Source organism: Thunnus thynnus, chromosome 22, assembly GCF_963924715.1.
Source record: "Thunnus thynnus chromosome 22, fThuThy2.1, whole genome shotgun sequence".
Lineage (NCBI taxonomy): Eukaryota > Metazoa > Chordata > Actinopteri > Scombriformes > Scombridae > Thunnus > Thunnus thynnus.
In genome coordinates, this window is record NC_089538.1 from 4,035,679 (window position 1) to 4,056,995 (window position 21,317).

At 41.4% G+C, this 21,317-nt stretch overlaps 1 protein-coding gene across 11 annotated transcripts in view; it reads right to left on the reverse strand.

Moving 5' to 3' along the window:
• The window catches only part of sorcs2 (sortilin-related VPS10 domain containing receptor 2), a 347,047-nt gene that overhangs the window by 257,831 nt on the left and 67,899 nt on the right, over positions 1 to 21,317 (reverse strand). For 9 of the 11 annotated variants that reach the window (XM_067580336.1, XM_067580332.1, XM_067580339.1 and 6 more), the window contains one exon: positions 2,872 to 2,939. In XM_067580336.1, coding sequence (XP_067436437.1) covers positions 2,872 to 2,939 — 68 coding nt within the window. Of the gene's footprint in view, positions 1 to 2,871; positions 2,940 to 4,963; positions 5,048 to 5,464; positions 5,642 to 21,317 lie in introns of those variants that run through there. The other 2 variants (XM_067580341.1, XM_067580343.1) reach the window with 2 other exon arrangements.

Here is a 21,317-nt window from a genome sequence, read left to right on the forward strand (position 1 = left end):
AAACTGCCTGGGAAGCCTCAGGTGGCCCATGAGTCACCACTCTCCTGTCTCTCCCTTCATGTTATGGGGATGTTTGAAGCTTTTTATCAGGCGTGTTATAGCATGGGACTTTGGGCCAGCCATAACAGACTCAAGGACCAATATACTCGAGTAACAGGCATCGATAATAACAGAGCCGACGCTGACGCCAAAGCCTCAGGACAGACAAAACTCTCTACAGCATACTGGGAAACGTAGACATGGCACAAACAGTGGTTATGGTTACAGTTAGAAGGTAGGAGTTGGTAACTTTACACGGCACATGAAACAGTCAGGGGTCTTCTCGGATTTAAGTCTTGTTTAAACTTCAGACAATGCAGTATAGTTTGTACTGACTGACTTTCTGACTGATGTAGGTTTTTCAACAAGCCTTTGTACCTACATGATAAAATAGTTCATTTGTCAGAACCTTCCAATGACAAACAACTCATAGGACTAATGTGTTTTCTCTATCTGTCAACTTTATGATAATGATCTGGACATTTAAGCAACACCTTCATGGTTTGAAGAAACCAAACTTGCGTGTTAGTAGGACACAAGACGAAAACAGCGAACAAAATCAAACAATTTGTACACCCAACCGTCCACTGGGACCTGCTTCCTCCCATTTTGTGATGCTACAACAACGACACGGTATTTCCGCCCTCGCTATTTAGAGAGAGCCCTCATGATTCACATGACCACAAGATGTTTCATGCCAGGAAAATAAAAATGTGGGTCTTTTGACAAAATAATCTGAATGCAAGGTCCACTTACTAGCTTTTTCCAGTGCTTGCTCAGTTGTCACAGAGATAGTTGAGTTGTCGTCACACGTAAAGTATTTATTTGGAATCCTTCTCTGGCCGTCCACTAAGATGCAGTTGAAAGCTATAGAAAAAGCTAGTAAGTGGACCTTGAGTTAAGATTATTTTTGTCAAACTACAGTACCCCAAGGTCAAAAATGAACTTTCATGCTTAAATGTAGGTTGTTAGTGTGTGAACAAACAACCAAATGCTTTCATGGTCTGGTGAAGAATTTTTTAATGCTAAGAACAGATTTACTGCAATGACTGGAAGCACTATTTTGCATCAACATCCAGTATTTATAAAATAATAACTAGTGGCATTTTCAAAGCCCCATTGGTCCTCTCATAAGAGGGTCAGAAGGAAGTGATGAGTTTTATGTCTCCTGATTGTTTGGACTTTAGTTTAATAGAGCAGAAGCAGCATTAACAACATGGCTACATGCAACATGCAGAAACACATTAACTTTAAATCCAAAGGAGAACACAAGACCATGTTCTCATTAGCAAGAACAAGTTTTTAAAACAGCTTCAGGGCAACCTTGCACAATAAAACTCCTTCAAACCATTTTACATTTAATTGGTTTAGCAGATGAAACTGATGAAACTTGGGTAGAGTCCATATAGTAGACTAACAGATACTGTAGGTGTTCAGCTGTGAAGACACAGATTGCATTGCTTTGCTTATTGACACAAAACAAGCCTCTAAAGACCACCGCTGATCTAAAAGTTAATTTAGCTGCTCTGAGAAACTTTCCTCCTCTCTGTGCACTTAACTTTCCCCTTGTGTTAAACCTGGCATCTTGATCTACGCCAACTGACAGGGTAACACAGCAAACCCATTCATCTTCCCCCCATCTTCCTCGTTTGATCCTACAGCCCTGGGACTTCAAAGGCTGTAGGCCAGTGGATTGTGGCTGTCCACACACCATGCCAATCTGACAGCTACAAGGAACTGAGGTACACGCCACACATAATACCTACTAAAATGTGGTCAGAGGGCCGTTTGGTTCCTCTTTGGAAACATGCTAATTTCATGGTAATTTCAGCTTTTTGGACAATGATGCCAAGAGGCAACTGGCCAACTTCTGTCTCTGCCAATTTAGGTTCAATTCAGATTAAATTCAACCATTTGCTGTGTTTTTTTTCTTTTTCGAGCGGCGTGTCCAGTGGTGAATCTGGAACATTATTCATACACTGCAACAATTAAAACATCAACAGGGAAAGGAGAAAAATATGTACATTATTCATATCTGTCCTCCAGGGAGACAAGCAGTCAGAGCTAATGAGAGGCTGAAGCTTTGAAGTCATGGAGCCCTCAGTGAGGTGAATGGCATGAATTAAGTACCACCATCAGACACGTTTTGCTCTGTGCGAAAGCCTTCTAGACAGCTAATTTTAGCCAGTGTTATGAGCCTTGTCTTGTCTATTTTCTAAGTTTTTATTATGAAATTTGAATATAATTAAGTCTCCTCCACCCAGTTATCTACAAGAAGGTCAGGCTCAGCTATACAGCAGCACCCCAGGAGCTTGTAAGGAGTCGATGGAGAATAAAGAGGAAATTAATATTCCATGAGAATATATATACGAGCACAAGATACACTTGTTGTGAAGTGGAGCGGAATGGATGAGTAGCTTTTTCCGCTGCTCAAAGGCGAGAGAAGTGTGAAGTGTTTTTGGCGAGCAGCAGCTTTGCTAAATAGAGGAAGCTCTGCCAGCCAGACTTGACCCCTTTCCCTGGCACTGCCGGTGCCCGCCGTCCTGCCCTGTGCCATGCTGATATGCTATCTGCCCAAACAGATGCCCACTCTGCCTCACAGTGCCACTCTCCGGTCCCCCACTTCACTCAGAGCCGCCTGCTGATGTTTTGTCCGTCCTAGCTCTCTGTATCACCCTTGTGTCCTTGAAGAAGCACAGCGGAGAGATAACCGAGACCTGCGCTGACCTCGTTGTTAAAGGGAAGCCACTTGCTGATGAAAGGTCTATGTGAGGCCAGACATGACATAAAGGCATCCAACAAGAGCAAATATGGTGTAAATGTTTGGCCTACCTCCACAGAGAGCTCTCCAGCACCTTGGTGGAGTCAGCGTGGTAGTACTTGGTCAGGATCAGAATGACCTGCAAGAGAAGGTGAGAAGAGAGAGATACAGCATGTTTAGATGCAAGCTAGTACTGAAGAAAACTAGCTAGTGACAAAATGTGAGGAAAGCTTTTGATTGATGTCTAATTCAATTAAAATCCAAAACTTGGCTTCAGTTTTTATGATACTCAAACCTGAAATATGAATCACAGCATTACACAACCTATTAGTTTTTGTCAATTGCTTCGGCACATTTCTCAAAACATTTTTAAAGTTCTCTGCACTGAAGATGCTTTTCCCAAAACAGCTCATAGCCAGTGAAAAACAACCTATAGTTACATTTACACTATCTAGCGACCTTAGTAATGCACTCCAGAATGGCCCACAGGACCGTGGGATTATGCCACTTTCCACAACTGTTAAAAAATAATTATTTTTTTTATGGTGTGACAATGCTGTGGTTACGGACTGGTTAGGTTTAGGCACAAAACCATTTGGTTAGGGTTAGGAAAAGATCATGGTTTCGGTTAAAATGTTCATTTGAAACATGGTTTATACTTCCTTCATTTTACACAAACTTCATCGTCATGGCAACAGTAAAAACCACGAGATTGCAATTTTTTTTTTAAATGTCCTGACTCGTGGTTGGAAATATGACGCTCACAGTTGGAAACGAACAGTAGTCTCCTGCAGCAAAGTCCACTATTTCCAATTTTCATTATCACTTTTGCCATCCACCCAACCCGTCTCCTCCTAATAATGCAAATTCATCTTTTCAAGTCACCTTATATTGACATCACCTGAACTGTGTCACTTCCCTGGGTCATAATTACTACGGCGGCCCGATGGCATATACATAACTATAAGTCAATTTTGCCAGCCTGAATTTAAGACCTATACTGTCGTTTTTTTGTGAGAACAGGCTGGCAAAACACTACAGTTAACCTGTGAAAGCTGTAACTCATTCAAAACCTTTAATTCATGTTTTAAAATGACAAAATGACACATTTCTGTGACATTGTGTAAAACCAAGGTGGTCAAAATGTTTAGATGTTTTGTCAGAAAGACAGTGGACTCTAGAAGTGTGTTCCTCATCTTCTAATTTCCAAACATTCTTGTCCAACATGTTTTCACTGACACCAAATGTCTACTGTACCAGACTGTTATTTTTCTAAAGCGAACTGACTGCTATTCTTTATCAAAGTGAATACTCTTCAGACACTGATTTCATGAGTACAAGGTTTCACATTCCACTTTGTAAAGCAAAAGAGCACTTAGATGTGCATGTAGTGTGAGGAAAAACAATTTCATTTTCCTGCAATGATCACACAACACAGTACAATACAGTAAACAGACAACAGAAACAAAACACAGGCCTACTATATTCAGCAGTATAGTGAACAAATACAGTGACAGTGCTGGGAATCATCCTGTCGATCCTGTCTGTTGGCCACAGATTCTCATCAACCTCACACCTAATGCTCTCCTTTGCAATGCCGCAACCATCCTCATCACACTTCTGCTGTTATGTCATCACAAGCTGCATCCATTGCAGCGAGCGAAGACAATTTCACTTTGAGGTCGATAATCGTATATTTACACCTCCACTCTCAGTGTTTCCCCTGGGTTGACTGCTTTGGAGCGGGGGGGGGTTAATATGTGGGGGCATGAAAAACTCAAGACAGAGACTCATCAGCCAGACATTTCTCCGTTCTCTGTTTAAGAGCGGCTGACATTGACACTAAAATGAAAATTGCTGGTCCACCTTAAAAGTCAGTCCACCTTAAGTGAGCCTGGTGAAGTTAAGCTAACGCGTTTTTGCTAACTTCGGGGCTAACCCCCTTTGATAGATGAGTATTTTCTTTGTCTTGAGGAGCTGCAGCATTTATTAACTGACACACAGCCTGTAATGTACATTTACTGCCAGATTGACGACTTACTGCTAAACTTTTCCTCTGCTCCGCTCGCGTTCACGTCATGTTTCTGCCCCTCGCGCAACTACACACGCACGTTTACACACACATACTGCCTTATTCCTTACGGAGCCATGCTCCTCTTGTACCTTTCATGTAGATGTCCTTTGAAGAACGAAGAGAGGGAGGATGACTAAAAAAAATCCACAATAACGTAGGGTGTTCTTGTGCTCACACAATGCGCGAATGAAAATCATTACTAGCCCGTTGATATTAATGATCGTCTGAAATTTTAGCAGCGGCACTCATAATTTTGCAGCGGCGGTGCGCTGAATGAAGTAACTTTGTTGCCCTCAAACTCTGTAATAGACTGTAAAAAATATGAACGTAGTCAACGTGACGTCAGCCCTTGGTTTGCGAACTGCTGTTTTGAAGCCTCGAGTGTAGCGATTTGACCACCGCCATCTTGGATTTGGCTGTCGTCATGTTTGGTTTTTGGAGCCAGAAGTGAGGGTGTTGCTGACCGTAGCGCTAGCCATTAGCTTGGTTATCACGGTGCATTTACAATATATGGTTAACAGTGATAATGCTAATGCTAATTTTCGCTAACGAAAAGCAGGCCTAAAACCGATAAAACAAAACGTACTCACCGGAAAGACTGATCATCCGACTCATTGGTTCATTGGTGGGTCTCTTACTACAACCAAACGCTGAACAAGACTTTTTATAGGTGATTATAAGAGCTGAATACCGGACTAAAAAATGGCATCCTTTCAGTCCTATAGGATTTCTCGCCTGGCGCATACGCCAAAAAAAAGTTTCTAGCTTCCAGGTTTGTTTCCCCCCATGGTGCGGCCCACTGAATGTGCGCAGTAGCGTTTCCCTCGCGGGCCCCGCCCGCGAGCTCCCGCTCGGCCCATAGACTTTACATTGTGATATCCGAGGGGTCCTGTCAACAGTTTTGCAGACGTCTCTTTTACAATGGTGGTCTATTGGGAAAATCCTTTTTACCGCGAGTGGCCACTGGGAAAAAATGGCGGCAAGGCAGAGCGGCGGCGCTCTATCCAGCTCTTATTATACATCCAAGCTGAAAACACACTGAAATAGCGGCAGCTACGCTTATACGCAATGGTTACGTAACGTAAGCAACGTTGTCGCTGTGGTAGCGACTTGCCAATCACAACGTCATGCTGTATTTAAGAAGACTTGAAACTAGCAATTGAGACCATAAAGTTATTGGGAAACAGTTAGGAAACTGAGGTAATAAATCAAGAGAGAAGTAGGGTCATTTTCTCATAGACGTCTTTTTACAGCAAGTGGAGTCACCCCTGCTGGCCATTAGATAGAATGCAGGTTTTTGGCACTTCTGCATTGGCTTCATTTTGCAGCCCCGATGGTTGCCACTTGTACAAAACCCATACTCATGACTTACACCTGTAAGCTAACTGGACAGCACGTTCCATTGGTTGATGTGGGAAGATGTGGGAAACTCCCCATTCCTAAGTGAAGTTAGAGTTTCATCTGACAACCAATTTATCAATTTAGCAGACATTACGACCACTCTATATTAATGCAAATTATGAACTTGACGACTTGGCAGATTTTGACAATTAAATGGACTATTCTGCATGAGATGATTTACACAATGAAAGAAGTCTAACATATCTTTGAGAGTAAACTATTCAACTGAGAAGAAACATACAGCAATCTATTTTGATCACAAAGACCTACAACCAATAATTTTTCAAATCTTAGACAATTGTACTTATTCATTTGCCTAAATGTGTTAAAATATTTGCAAATGGTAACAAAGAATGAGAAATGCACTTTCTATTGTGTACAAGTAACAAAATCTGAAGAATTTCAAATTGTCTTTATGACTTGACTGAGAAAACTAAAGAATATATCTATGCTAGCTCAGGTGAGATTTTAGCTCTTTTCCCTCTTGTTTTAAGAAAGGCTATTTTTTATTTTCTAGGTGCTGTGTTCTGTATCAGTAAACTGCGGCTGGTTAGCCATGTTAAAGTAATTCAGCAACACTGTAAATTAGAAACCTACACTTTTTTATGAGGTGGATAGCCACATACACTACTCAATAATACTCAATACTCAAACTTGCCAGTCTCTTCTAATACATTCCATCTAATAAAGTTACTTAGATTGCAACATAGAAGTGTTTGAATAAATGATTGTCAGACTAGCAAATTCAATCTTGTATTTGTACTTTCTTGAACTGAAGCTTTGGCCAAAAATAGAGAACATTTAACAATCAATTCCCGACAATTCCCAGTGCTCCTAGTTGCAGTAAAATGCCTTATTCTATTGTGTCTAATAATTCAATGTAGCGATTTCAAACCATATTTTAGGTTTATGGGATACTTTGAAAATAACTAACAGCTGTAAATTGTAACTGATCTCCATTTGTGAATAGGTATTGAACAATTTTGTATATTTTTATTTTTATTTGTTATCATTTTTTTAACATGTTTTATGAGGAAAAAGGTAACAACACTTGAAGAAAGGTTTTTAATCAATAAATACAGATACATAATACAGATAATATATACAAATATATTTCAAAGCACTATTGGTCAGTCAATAGACCTGAATAAATGGTGGGCAATATTTTGCCAAGATTTAAACTAATCTCTCCTTTACATTTCAGGCAACATTTTATTTCAAGCGAGGGCAACTGTAGGGGAACTCCATCAGCACTGGTGCTGATTTTATGCTGAATTTTGTTTGAGAGTGCTTGAAGAAACTATTACTCTGAACAAATAACGCTCTTGTTTGCCACTTTGATTCAACAGAACGCTCCCACAGAGCTTTCCTCAGAGTTCTTCCTAGCCCCTTGTTCAAGCAAAATTATGAATTTAGCTTAAACACATTTTACTTGGGGCAATTTTATTATGAAATCTGTATTTTAAGGAGAGTGCAGGTTTGTTTTCAGGTTAGGGAACAAATATTGCAATATTTCATAAAAACTTAAATGTAGGAATGTATTATTCATATGACCAAGACATCTTGGTCCAGGGCACAAACCCCATGCGTGTACACTGGATCAGAGACTCTTGTCTTTTATATTTCTGAGAATTCTTGTTCTTGACAGCAAGGTCTGCTGGGATTTGCGTTGCCATGGCAAGAGTGCCAGTGGGTCAGGCAGCACGGTGGGGCTTAGAGGTGTGATTGACAGGCTGGCTTGCAGTTCTAGGTAGTGGAGCGAGTGAAAAACTGGGGCCTGCCTTCAGGCTGAGGGGAGTTGATTGGCCGAGGGGTGCTGCCCAGAGGCAGCTGCCAGCAGGAGGCTGTGTTGAAGGTGGCTGCTCCCAGGGAGTCACACTGCAAACTCTGTGCAATATGGACACATTTGAAACATCTTAATGTGGAAAAAAATCATAGCCTGTATCACCATATCCTCTGTGATAATAGAGCATGATTATGGCTCTTATTTAGGGCTGCATGTTTTCACTAATTTTAGGTTATTTGTAGAACTAGTGCTGGGACATTTTTAGTCTGGGTGGCCTTTGGGAAAATGAAAGACAGCTAACAATTTCAGGAGGTGAATTAGGGGTTGATTTCTTTGTCAGACAGGTTTAAAGCTCTGCTGTCTTACACAGCTGACTTAGTAGGATACCTGGCTTCCAGCCCAAATGTATTCTCAAATCTATTTTCATCCTATCAGCCTTATAAAACTTACCCTCTAGCATTAAGTGGTGCCCAAGGCTTTCACATTGCCCTCTTGTGTCAGGACAAGGCTGCACAGCCTGTTGCAACTGGTTGCAGTTAGTATTCAAAAAGAAACCCTAAATAATTTTCATAAGACCTTCAACTGAGGCAGAGCTGGTCTTGAACTATGTCTTAAAAGAGTTTTTTCTGCACAAATGTAAGAGTTGGTGAAAGCGGAGCACCACAGCTGGGGACATACAGAATGAGCTTTGAGAGCTCTACACAACACAGACTGCCATCAAAGCCACTAGGCAGAGTCTCGAGGCGCTTAGCTCAAAGCAACTCAAACTCAGGACTTCCAGCCCTGGTGGAGCTTGGCTTCCAAGGATGTTTATGGAGTCCTGAAAACCAGAACAGAGTATATTTCCCTGAGCAGCAGCCCACTTGCCAGGGCCGATAACAACCTCTGTAACAGCTCTAACAGATGCAGTGGCAGTGTACAACCAGCTTTTTTCAGTGCCTCCAACTGTGAGGAAAACTTTCTTTGTTGATGAGGAATCAGACAGCATCCATATTGGAATGGGCGACCAAGCCATCGTATGAAGCTCTCTGAGTCATGCAGCATGCAGCAAGTGCTCCCTGATTGGTTGTTGGCCTACTGTGACTCAACTGGTGTCTCTGGAAACAGGCTGTCCGCCTCTGCACAGCTGTCCTTCTCCTAATGAGATACTGGTGCAAAGCTTGACACTCTTACCAGGCAAGCAGAAAGGCAAAGTAACAGCACTAGTCCCTTGACATAAGGATTAGATCTACCATGCTGTACACTTAGTACTTTTGCCTCCCAAAGGTAGTCTTGGTTTTTTTTCTCCTTGAGCTTTAAGCCTCCAGTCAAAGGCTCAAATTTATATTTTTTAAATAATATTTTTTGTTGTTTTTTTGCAAATATTGCCTATTTACACAACCAACAGACATTAGAATTCATCTGGAGTTGTTTTTCTGGCCATCTCATGAATGTAGTTCCAATTTTCATTCCATTTCCTTTAGCTCTTTTTTGAACTCCACCAATTCCTAAGGAAAATATCTGACTCTTTAGCTGCCAGATGCTCCACTATGTTCACCAGCTAGTTGCTAACTTTGTCTGTCTGGTGTTTAGTGCTGTGTAGGTAGAGCTGCCTGCTGCTGCCAGGAGCAAATATGCGAAGCTGGAAAACCAAAAAAATGCACTAAAAGGTCCTAAAAAGCTCTGTAGAGTTGAGGGAAACTGCTGAGTTGGGTGATAATTCTGTGGTTTTGTCACTACGAGCAACACCATTCACATCACATCATTGTGATTTGATCTATTAATATAAAAATATTAATTAGTGCTGCTTTAAAGTAAATTGTAAAGGGTATGGTCTAGACCTGCTCTATGTGAAAAGTTCTTAAATCTATAATTATAGTTTTGTGTCACATAATTGCATCCTCAGTCTTATACATGTAAAGGCCTCTCATGTCTATTAATCCATCAGTCTCATGAGATTGAGGTATGCTTCATTCACCCAAATGCCAATGGCAGTAACATATTCTGCCTCTCTATCCTCATGTTGCGTCGGTCTTCAAGGCCTAATTTCTGCTCAACTGGAAAATGATTTTTCTTTTGGGGTGAAGTGGACAGGGCAAGGATGTATTTGGCCATAAATCACTACTGGCAGGAGGCAGAGAGAGTGTTTATTTGGCAGCAGCGTACCTAGCCACATTGACAAAACTGCTGAACAGCACAGAAGCCAGATTCCTCTGTTGCCTCTAGTGTACAGAGCAGCGCAGAAGACTTGGCAGTGTCTACCTAGAGCTCATTGGACTAAAGGGTAAAATTGGCACAGTCTGAGAAACCGACCAGAGTGGTAAGAAAAAAAATATCATTTTTTTGGAAATGTAATGCCACGCCAGTCTGTTGTAATTCAACACAAATAAATCACAGAGCCCTACTTAGAGTCAACAAGGATCGGAAAACATGTCAAACTGAAGAGAAGAAAGTCTGGGAGCGAGTTTTTTTCATGAGCAATGACAGAAAGAAGTCTCTGTATCCTTTATTGATTTAGATGACAAATTACAAGGAAGTTTGTGATGAACTTGGTGACCTAATCAAACAGTCGTAGAGGAAGTATTGCTCTATTGTAGGTGGCTTGTAATACTGTGACCACATAATCAGCCACTGTGGGTTTCTTGTTTGTAAGCTAGCGGACAATGAGTCTAATGGCTTTTATTGGGGAAAAGTCAACAGGGTGGTCAGGACCCCTGGATGACTCCTTACAGGAATGACAAGAGACCCCATTGAGACTCAAGCTCATGGCAGAGTTGACCATGAACTCCAGCTTGACAACCGATGTTTGTCCCAGAGACATTCCCATCAACTGTGTGCGAATGGAGTGCTATCAATCAGCTATTGAGGAGAAGACAGAAGGAGAAAACGTGAAAGAAAGAAAGAGACTTGGGATGGAGGGGGTAAAGACAGACAGACTCTGAGGCTCTGGAGAAAGAATGCAGTCATTCATTTTTAAAGTGAAAACAGTGAAATACAAGTACTCCATCGAAGTGTGTGACACCCCCTCCTCAGCCCTGCGGGGCGCTTTGCATTCTCCAGAAACAGACCACACACATAAACAATTCATCACAGTCTGGAATAGAAGGGAAAAAGTCATTTTTGTCTATTTTCTTAAAAAAAAAAAGAGTTGGAGCCCAATCTATATTCTCGGGCCACAAAAGCAAATTCCACGCCAATAAAATTTGAGGAATGACTTTGCACTGACACATTGACGCCATCTCTGTCTCGCTCTCACACACACACATGAATACACACGGGCACAATGACAGTGCATGTGTAAACCAGCTCTTTCTCTTTTCATAATCTGTAACCTTGACTTAAACCTTATTTAAATTCTTTTGGGGGAATTTTTGCCTTCATTTGATACAGTAGAGAATCAGACAGGAATTCTGAGGTGAGAGAGAGAGAAGGAGATGACATGAAAAAAGGCTCCTGGCCAGATTCGAAACGAGGGATGTTGAAGTTCCATTGTATGCCTCTTACTATCCACGGGATGCAGCTGCTTCATGTTACAGCTCCAGAGACAATCCGCTGCCATTCTAGGAAATGTCTTCCTAAGGTGTAACTGAAACATCTTGCTTTTTCCAGACAAGGTGAAGACTGTTTAATTTGTCCAGTACGTTGATTTATGACCAAATACCTGCTAAACAAATGACATTCCTATCAGCCTCAGCTGGACTGCAAGTTTAGTGCCAAATGTTAGCCTGCTAATGCACTAAACTATGATGAATGAACATGGTACTTTACACCTGCAAATCATCAGCATGTTAACATGCTAAATTTTGCATTTACATGTATATAAAGCAAAATTTAAACAGCTAATCCATCTCTTCTTTTCTTGTTTGTTTATGTTACTTCTCTCCAAAAGTCTGTAAAGTAAGAAAAAGAATGCTATTTTTTTTCGGCTCTCTGAGAATTCTTAATGCAACACAAGTGTGAGCTGCAGTCTGAGCATTGCAGCTAGGGTCGATAAAGCATGAAACAAGAGAAAGCTGAACCCTTATGTTTGGGTTCACTTCTGCTCAAAACAATCATGCATGAGTAGTCCGACCAAGCTCTAGCTGAACTTTGTCTCCTCTTCATTCAGACAGGAATTCTCCATCCATCCTCTATAAGTGATTCAAAGGTCGCACATCGCATCTTCTGTTTTCTTTTTTCTTTCTTCTGTGCAATAAGTACAACAGTACACATTCCTCCACAGATATCTACCAAATAATTGTGCCCTCACCCAAATACAATGGAGGTGAATGAAATTTTGTTTGTGGTGCTCACAACAATGAAAAACTTTTTCCAGGAACACTATCCCTGTTACTATGGATGATTCACAGACCTCACTTTGGACAGTTTTCAGTTGAACTATTTTCTACCAAAAAAACAGTCCCCATAAAAACTGTTGACAGGGAGGTCTGTGGTAACAGGGACACCATTTATCTTCACTGTGTTGGGGTAGAAGTAGAAATCTGAGACAAATAAATAGACCAAAATTATCTGTATGGCTAGATACCACAAGGGGATTTGGGTGACCTAACCCTTTAAATTAGTGACAATTAGGCTACATGTTCTTATTCTCAAGTCTGAAACCAGAACTCATTATCCAAAGGACATTTCAGGGCCTGTAACTCCTCTACATCCCTCTCCTGTCTTGCTTAGACACACACAAATACGCACGCTTGTAGAAAATAAAATGCTTCATTCATCCAAATGTTCCCCATTAACCCCATCCTTCCTATTCAATGGCTGCCCTAATTGTTCAGGACACCAGCCGCCACTGAGTAGTCACATCTGGTTGGAGTCGTTTTTGCCTTGGACCTTGACCACACTCTTTATCTGAGTCCAGCTAGTGACCCGCATGCTCGTTACCATTTTAACAGTAGTTTGAGATTGCCACCATTCATTAAACTGCTCAGGCGGAGAAGAGGGGAGGGCAATTACATGGACCTTTGCTTCTGCTTGCCTCATGCTCTGTCCACACAAAAGGCTTGTCGTCTCTGCTGACCTCGTTCACAAGAGTCCGTCCACTCAGGTGGAATAGGAGCACATCTGGATAACAGACAAACTGCGGTAGGTAGTAGGGAAATTATTTCGACTTTGTTATTCTTTTATACACTTCACATACATTATATTATCTTCAAAATGGAAAGTGTTTGCTTTATGTTTGCCCTGAATGTGTCATTTCTAAATTTTCACTCCTTACCTTCCCACTTCTACCTATTCACCCATCTTTTGTCATTTTCTCCCTTTCTTTCATGTCTGAGCGGTCTTTTGCTGTTTCTATCTCCTGTTTTTGATCTACACGATTTCTATAAGTCTCAGCAGGTTTTCTTCCTATTTTCAAGCTTCCTCTGTTCTCCCATGAATATCTGAGCAATTGCTATAATTGGGCTCTGATCAAATTGGCGGCCAAGGAGGATACTGGAACAGTAAGGGCCGGCAATGTTCACACTTGCACATGCATCCTCCCCTGATTCTCTTAAATTATGGGGTGCATCCACAACAACAGGCTATCTTAGGCAACACACATTACTGTAATTTCACTGCAAATCCAAAAGGGTATCATCAACACATATTTTAAACATGTATTCCCAAACAAAGAACATTTATCCAGGCAAATACATATCTAATCTGCGTGGAAATGTGAGGGTAGTTTTGCCCATGGAGATTCCAGTAGATTGACTGATGAGCTATCTGACAACTAATTGGACCAACAGGACTGAGGAAGCCGAGTTCCTTAGATGTGTGATAATCCACTGTTGGGAGCCCGAGGCCTTTGGGACTGAGAGAGTTGAGGGGGAGGGAGAAGAAGAGATAAAGAGAGATACGGGATATAGTGGGAGACGAGGAGATAAAAAGAAAATGGCGAGGGACCAAGACACAAAGAAAAAGGTTGAAAAGAGAAAAGAGTTGAGAAAGGATAAGTTGGAGTTATGACGCCACATGAAACAAAGAGAGACCTGAGAATTAAAGTTAGAGCGACTGAAAAAGATGAAGAGAAAAGGGAGGAGCTGGAGATGGATAGAGGACGAAAACAAGAGAGTAACGCATTAGAAATAAAACAGGAGAGGGAGGCTGGGAGTGTGAAGGCTGTAATGTGGACTGTAATCGATGAAGCTAAGGGATTGAGAGGAGACTTCTGGCCCTAAAATCTGTCCATCGATCTGAGCGGCTTACTGGGGACGAGGTGATGGGGTTCGAGTGGGCTGCTGGGACTGGAGAACCCAACTTAACCTGGTTCTAAGTAATCAGCTCTGGTCTTCAAGGAGAAACCTGATGAGGTTCATGAGCTTACCAAGACATGTACTGTAATTCTCCAATGGAGGTAGAGAAACAATAGGTTAGATCTGTTCATCTGGCCTTCAGTAAAGTGAGACTCACTGGGATAGAGGCATCCAATCATGTCCACTGTCTATTTTCTTTGGTCTGAACCACAGTGGTAAAGGTTCTTTGTTGAATTTTGTATTTGGATTCATACTGCAGAATTACAAGTGGACAAGAGTTGTTTTACAGGCGTCTCACAGCTTTTTTGATAGTTTCGGTAGCTTGACATGCTGTGATGTTAAATATTTTCAAAGCTGTGTTGCTGAAAAATGGAGACTTGTTTGCTCTCTTATCAACATGAAGAACACATACTGTGATCATATCACTTTTCCTTTTAAAGTTAGAGTAAAGTAAGTGTTCAGATTCCTGAAATAACAGTACTGGTTTAATATAGTTTTTATGCTCTTTATCCATCAGTTCCTTTATCTTGTCCATGGTTTTTGGGTTGCTCAGTGCAAGCCAAAAACATGGACTTTGAAATGTATCAAAACCTTTACCTTGTCAGCTCTTACTTTACATCCGCATTACCTAATTTTTTTGGCCAACACGGGGCAGTGGAAACACTGAAATACAGTATTATCACCTTTAAAGTTCATGTGGCAAGCGTGTTAGCAAAAAGTACCTATTTACATCACATACAGAGCAAAATTAGCATTCATTTGAAGCCACATGTCTGGCCACCTGATATGTCCAATATTCACTCTCCTTTAGCTTTGCATTGCTCCCCACAAACTCCTGAGAAAAATATCCGGCTCTATAGCTGAAACTGTTGGGACAAATTTGAGTGCAACACCATCAAGGGTAGGATGGTTTACAAGGAGCTATCTCTACAGCTGCGTCTGAATTCAGGGGCCGCTTCCTTTGAAGGCTGCATTTGCAGACCGAATGCGTCACAGCGGCACCCCAAAGGCTGTCCCATTTCAATGTCTTCTTCAAATGGGGCAGAGAAATGTGGCCCTCTTTTATCCAGAATTTGTGATCCAACGGATGAATCGTTTGCAGCCCAGCCCATCCCATCCCATCCCAGAATGTATTTCGCACCAACCGGCAGTAGCAATGGCGGAGATTTTCAGCCAGGCTAAACTGATGTAATTTTCGCTGTAGGACTGTTAATATATCACTTCATTGAGTTTTTTTCAGGCGAGACAGTAACCATTTAGATTCCCAATATGTGCTTTATCCAAATAACGCCTGTTTGTAAATCTGCTCAAACGTTTTTGGACATGCCGACCATGTCAAGGCAGGTGGCCATGTCCTCGGACAGCAATGCCTTACAGTGCTGGAAATGAGGTTAACAGTGAAGTTTACACTGCCTGGTTTAAATTTATGGTTTTAGCACTTTTTAGCTTCATTGCCCAGTTTAAAACATTTCCTAGAAAAGTAATCAAATGAAAAAAGTTACATTACTTTGATGATTTTTGATGATTACTTATTACATTTTTAACAAGGTAAGTAATAATCTGTAACCTATTACATTTCAAATGTAACCACAGGGGCTGCACAGAGGTGACTAGATAATCACTGACTGGGGTAAACGCTTCCTTTAATCTTGCGAGTACATTACCACCATATGCACCCGAGGTGCCGAAAAGACTCAGAAGTATAAGAAAGCAGATGCCTTTGAATACAGAAACAGAGTGATTAACTGTGATTTTTCTATTTCTTTCTTGCAGGCTGTTGCAGAATAAAATGCTGATGTCTCTGCTGACTAATGTTTAGCTGTGTCCAATCTGAAAGTCAGAATTAGAAGAAGAAAGATGGGCTAAGTAGATGGGGAAGCAGCTGAGGAGGCCTTTCATGCTTTCAGATGACAGATGCTGAATTGTGTTCCTAAAGCCCCAATAATATTTTTCCAGACAGGAATATTAAAAGGAGAAAGTAAACATCAGGGTGAGCGAGGCACAGGTGGAACTGTTATAATAGTGAGACCACCTGTGTGAAGGGTATCTGTAGCCAAGTGCATGTGTTAGGGAGTCGAACTGTCTCTGTATACTGTTTATGAAACTGTATCCCCTTTCACTGCAGATGAAATTGTGTGTTTACATCTGGTTACTATGACGTCATTCTTTAATATTTTTCCCATAAAGAAGGAAAGCAAAAAGATCAAATAAACATGGTAACAATTTTCCCTTCTTCTCTTTCAAGCCGAGGCTGCAAGTTGCCACATCAAGCGCATCAATGATAAAAGATCTTATTGCTTGCACATGAAATGGGCCTCATCCTTCTTAGTTTGCTGAATTCAAGTGTAAAAAATGTTATGTAAGACATTGTGGTTGATTCATACTTTCATTCTCACACACCATTTCATAATACCTCAATAGAGATGAATGGAAACATACCCATAATTTGTCAGTTTCATTGGTTGTATCAAGATTCATTTTGATGATAAAGAAGTTGATATTTTTAATAAAGTACTGCTACAAAGGAACCATTAAAGGCTTACTTAGGCAATTTCGTTTTGCATTTCATTAACAGTGGGTGACTCAGAAGAAACAAAAAAATAAAAACAGAGTGGTCAAAATTGATGCAACAGCAGCCAAGATAACCTGACTTTGAAGCTGGAACCCACATTTCCCGTAATGCAACTCGATACTGTGGTTTTTGTTAGTCTACGTACGGTAAACGCCCACATCTTTCAAGTTCCACACTCGCAGTATCTACACTGGTTTTCTGTTAAAAAGTTGTAGCTCGAGCCAAGATTACCCTGATGATGTCACTGTGACATCATTAGGGGTTATTTTCTCAGACAAAGCTCCTCCAGAGCCCCAGAAGGCATCATACAGCTGTTTTCACAAGCCAAGTAGTACTCCTAATGAATAGTAAAGTGATCTTAATGTGTAAAACTGGCAGCGTTCCACTTTAATAAGAGTACTGAGACTTGACAAGCTGCGCTGTCGTCCATATGCAGAGCGAAGGAACTTTCTTGACTGTATTATAATGCATCTGAGCTAAATATATTCTACTATTTCGTGTTTACTTTCAACACACATTTGCATGCAGCTCTGTTTTCTTTGTGTCTGTCCTGACTACCTTTACTGTCATGGTGGCATGGACAGAGGATCCTGTCCTGGCTCAGGCTTCATCCCCTTCAGTGGATACAGCTGCTCGCCACAGCTGAACAGCTGTCGCCTCAGCATTATCATAATCCCTGTCCCTCTCCCTCTGTCTCTCCCCCCTCCTTCTCCCATCATTCCTGTTGCTTTTTTTTGCCTTTTTTGGTTGTTGCTTTTGCTTTATCATATATGCCTCTTGTCGGCTCTCTTGTCCCTTTCCACCCTTGTTCTTTGCCTCATTCTTGTATAAACACTTTGTATCCCACACTCCAACCAACTCTACAAAATAAAGTCTAAAACCAGACGTCATTAACAAATGCAGCTATTAACAATCGAGCGATGTCTGAGATTGTTTTGTTAATGGGAGTTAAAGATGACTTGGGCAAGTAGAGCAGAGTGTAACTAGTATTGAATGCAACATTAAACACAGTGGAAATACTCTCAGGGTTTAATTTGGGCAAATGTATTCGGGGAGCTGCTCTAATTAAACGAAGGAGATACATTATTTATCCACTTATATTATTATACATAGTGTTTTTCCTGTTCCCAACAACTTGGGTTCAAGCACAGTTTATCCTACGTGTTTTACCCAAACCTTCATGTCCAAATGAGCTGTAAAGAAATGGGAGTTATTTGGTTGTTATTTAGCATGTTTCCAGTTTTGCTGACTCTTAAGAAGGTGGCAGGCCTTTACTGCGACATTTTTCTACCTTGTCATTAGGTAGCGTTAATGTTATTTCATAGGGCTGTGTTTACTCCCCTGGAAATGAACAGGGTTATTATAATACCACCAGTCAAAGCCAGAGGGAAATATTATGGAAATTATGAAACTGAATAGAAATTGCCTATCAACATAAACAGTTGGCTGAGAAAATGCACGGTTTAAATGAAGCAAAGCTTGGCTGGATTGTAAAAAAAAAAAAAAAAAAAAAAAAAAAAAAATCACAATTAACCCTTTATTCTATCCCAAAGATCCTACAAGTTGTTCACAGGTTTACACTGATCATCAGATATGAAGCTGCAGTTTTGACTGATTAAAGATTGATTGGAGAATGAATCAATACTGGTTGTTGATGGGGAGCACCTAACCCGCATTGACTCTAATTAGACATTTGTATTGGATTTCAGTCCAATCAGTTGAAAAGTATGCTAATTATGTTTAGGGTGTAGTAACAAAGGCAGCAGGAGTAACAGAAGCAGGAATACCATTTGTACTTTACAAGTACAACTAGTATTTTGAGTTTGGGTTGTAGCAGGAGTAATAGTTGTACTAGTGCTTGTGAAGGCTGGCGTACCAAGACAAGCAACCCTGGGGCCCCAGATCACCAGTCTAGGGTCATACTGTGCTCACAGGGGAATCATTCCTAAATAAGGTTGAGTTTAATCAGATTACCAAAAACATGATTCATGATTCACACGTAGCCTGGGGTAGCACTATTCCAGCAGCAGATGACTGGTTGATTTTCTGTGTCTCTGGCCACGTATTTAAGGGCTGAGCCAACTGTTTAAGATCTTCATCTCATAACTAATGTGATCGAATGACTAGAATCGTCAGGATCAGTCTGATTCTGCTCATCAGGTGGCACTAATTCACTGATCACGTTGCCATAATTAATCAGAGCAGCACATCACAGTGCCTTCTGAGCTTTTAAAAGTAGGAACAACTGAGGCAAACAGCAAAATCAGGCAGTCAGGAGGGAATGTGGAAGGAAAAAAGTCACTGTTGCACTGCCGGTCGGACTCCAGGCTGAGGTTATCACCAGCTGGATACACACTTTACCCCAGAAAGTCTGCATTGAGTTGAAATTAGTGTAACGTTAGAGCTGAACTTATATCAGTTGTAGGGTTGGACATATTTGCCTTATCCTGAAAGCATAGTGTCCTGTCCAACAGGCCGAGGGCAGGGAGCAGAGAGCTATGTAAATACATTAGGACTAACACGCTTGGTGCAACCCAACGGAGCATTAACACGGCTAATTGAGTTTGGTGCTTTTTGGCTGCGATGCTTCATTACTTGTCAACTGAAGCAACACACGCTCTTTCAACACTGAGGCCGTCTCCCTTCATAAGATCACCCTGTCTGTCTGTGTTCTCTCTCCAGCATCCTCTCTTACTGGAGAAACATTAATTGGGGTTAGCTTCTCTCTCTCTATTAATGCTTGTATCTATACCTCATACATGCTTCTCAGCTTCTGTTCAGCTTCATTCAAGCTGGCACTGTCTTTTTATTATCAAGAGAACAAGGAGTAGCTCAAACACAATCTCAAGTTGCCCATGTTGGAGAAAGTACCTAATTTTGCTTCATACTAGAAAACAGAATGGAGGTCTATTTAAAGTTGCGGAAAGTTTTGGCTGTGCCACACATTGTGTAACACTTTTTTTTATTTGTGAGTGACTAATCACATGGAAGAGCAGACTGGGGTTTTCACACTGCACTGCTGACAGTTTACAACAACAGCAAAATGAAAATAGGAATGGGGGAATAGTAGCTGTTTCTCTGATGGGAGCACACCGGCTGTGTTGTGGAGTTTCTAAGTGTTTGGGAGTTGTACCTTAGGACTGTCTGCTGATAGTGGCAGCTACCGCAGTTAGTCATTATGGAAACAAACCCACTTTTCATTATCAGCACAAAATGCCGTTGAGGCAGCGCTTTCCGTACCGAAAAAAAAGAAAGAAAGAAAAAATGAAGCGGGGTGAAAACACCTCTCCACTTTTGTTTTCCGTACACAACCTACTGCATAAATTCCTATTTACTTCTTCTGCTTGCTACAGAACAGTCAATGTCGTGAGAAGCCTTTGGATGAGTGCTGAGCAGTCCTGTTCTGACGCACTAAGAGTCAAGTCAGTTTTATTTATATAGCCCACAATCACAAATCACAAATTTGCCTGAAAGGGCTTTACAATCTGCACAGCATAAGACACCCTCTATCCTCAGACTTTGGGTTTGGATAAGGAAAAATAAGTCTGCGGTTTGGGGTTTTTCTTTTTCTTTTTTTTTTTTGTAAGGCCTTTTTTGCTGTCTGGGATGTTTCTCTGTTCCCCTAACCTCCAGCCAGGTCCTGAAAGAGGCTATGCTTATCCACAGACCTGCACCCTGGCCACTGTCACAAGCCATCAGCACCTCCTCGCTATTAATCTAAAATCTCCACACCACACACATCCACAGACACACTTTCCATCCAAACTCCAGCCTCCTTCGTCTTCATCTCCCTCACAGAAAGACCCAGAGCTCTGGTTCTACTTTAATGCCCTGTCACACTTCATTTAGCCTCTAAGGAGGATGCGGAATGGAGTGCGATGTGGGTGCAGGCTTTAACACATACATTACAACGGCACACAAACACACCTGTACATGAACTGTGCATGAACACACACACAAATGAAGTCAGAGGCTCTTTGTGCTACTGTAAGTGTTCGTAGAAACTTTGCAGACTACCAGTATTCACTTGCACTTTTCAACTTTTCTTTGGTCTTCCCTCCTCTTACTGCCCTTTCTCTATGTTCTCTTTGTATTGTCCTATTCAGGCCAAGGCCACCCAGCTATAGAATGAGGTCAATGAGAAAGTGTTAAAGGCTAAACAAAAACAAGAAACACCCAAGCTGCTTCACCCATTGAGGGACGCAAATGTACTCTGACACATGGCTGAGCAGCGCTGTCCGTCAAACCGGAGTGAAAACAAGAGCCCTCAGGAGTGACTGAAAGGCCTTTCAGACCTTGCGCCCTTTGTTCCCGGGCCAAGTCTGTGAAGTAAGCAAGGTGCTGCATCATTAAGCAAACCATATGAGGTGTGTTGTAAACTGAGCTTCAGCCAGGGGCTGATGTAAGCCGCTGAACGCACAGCGCTCAGAAGAGAATCCAGGTTTATGTTGGCAGGGATAAAGTGCCAT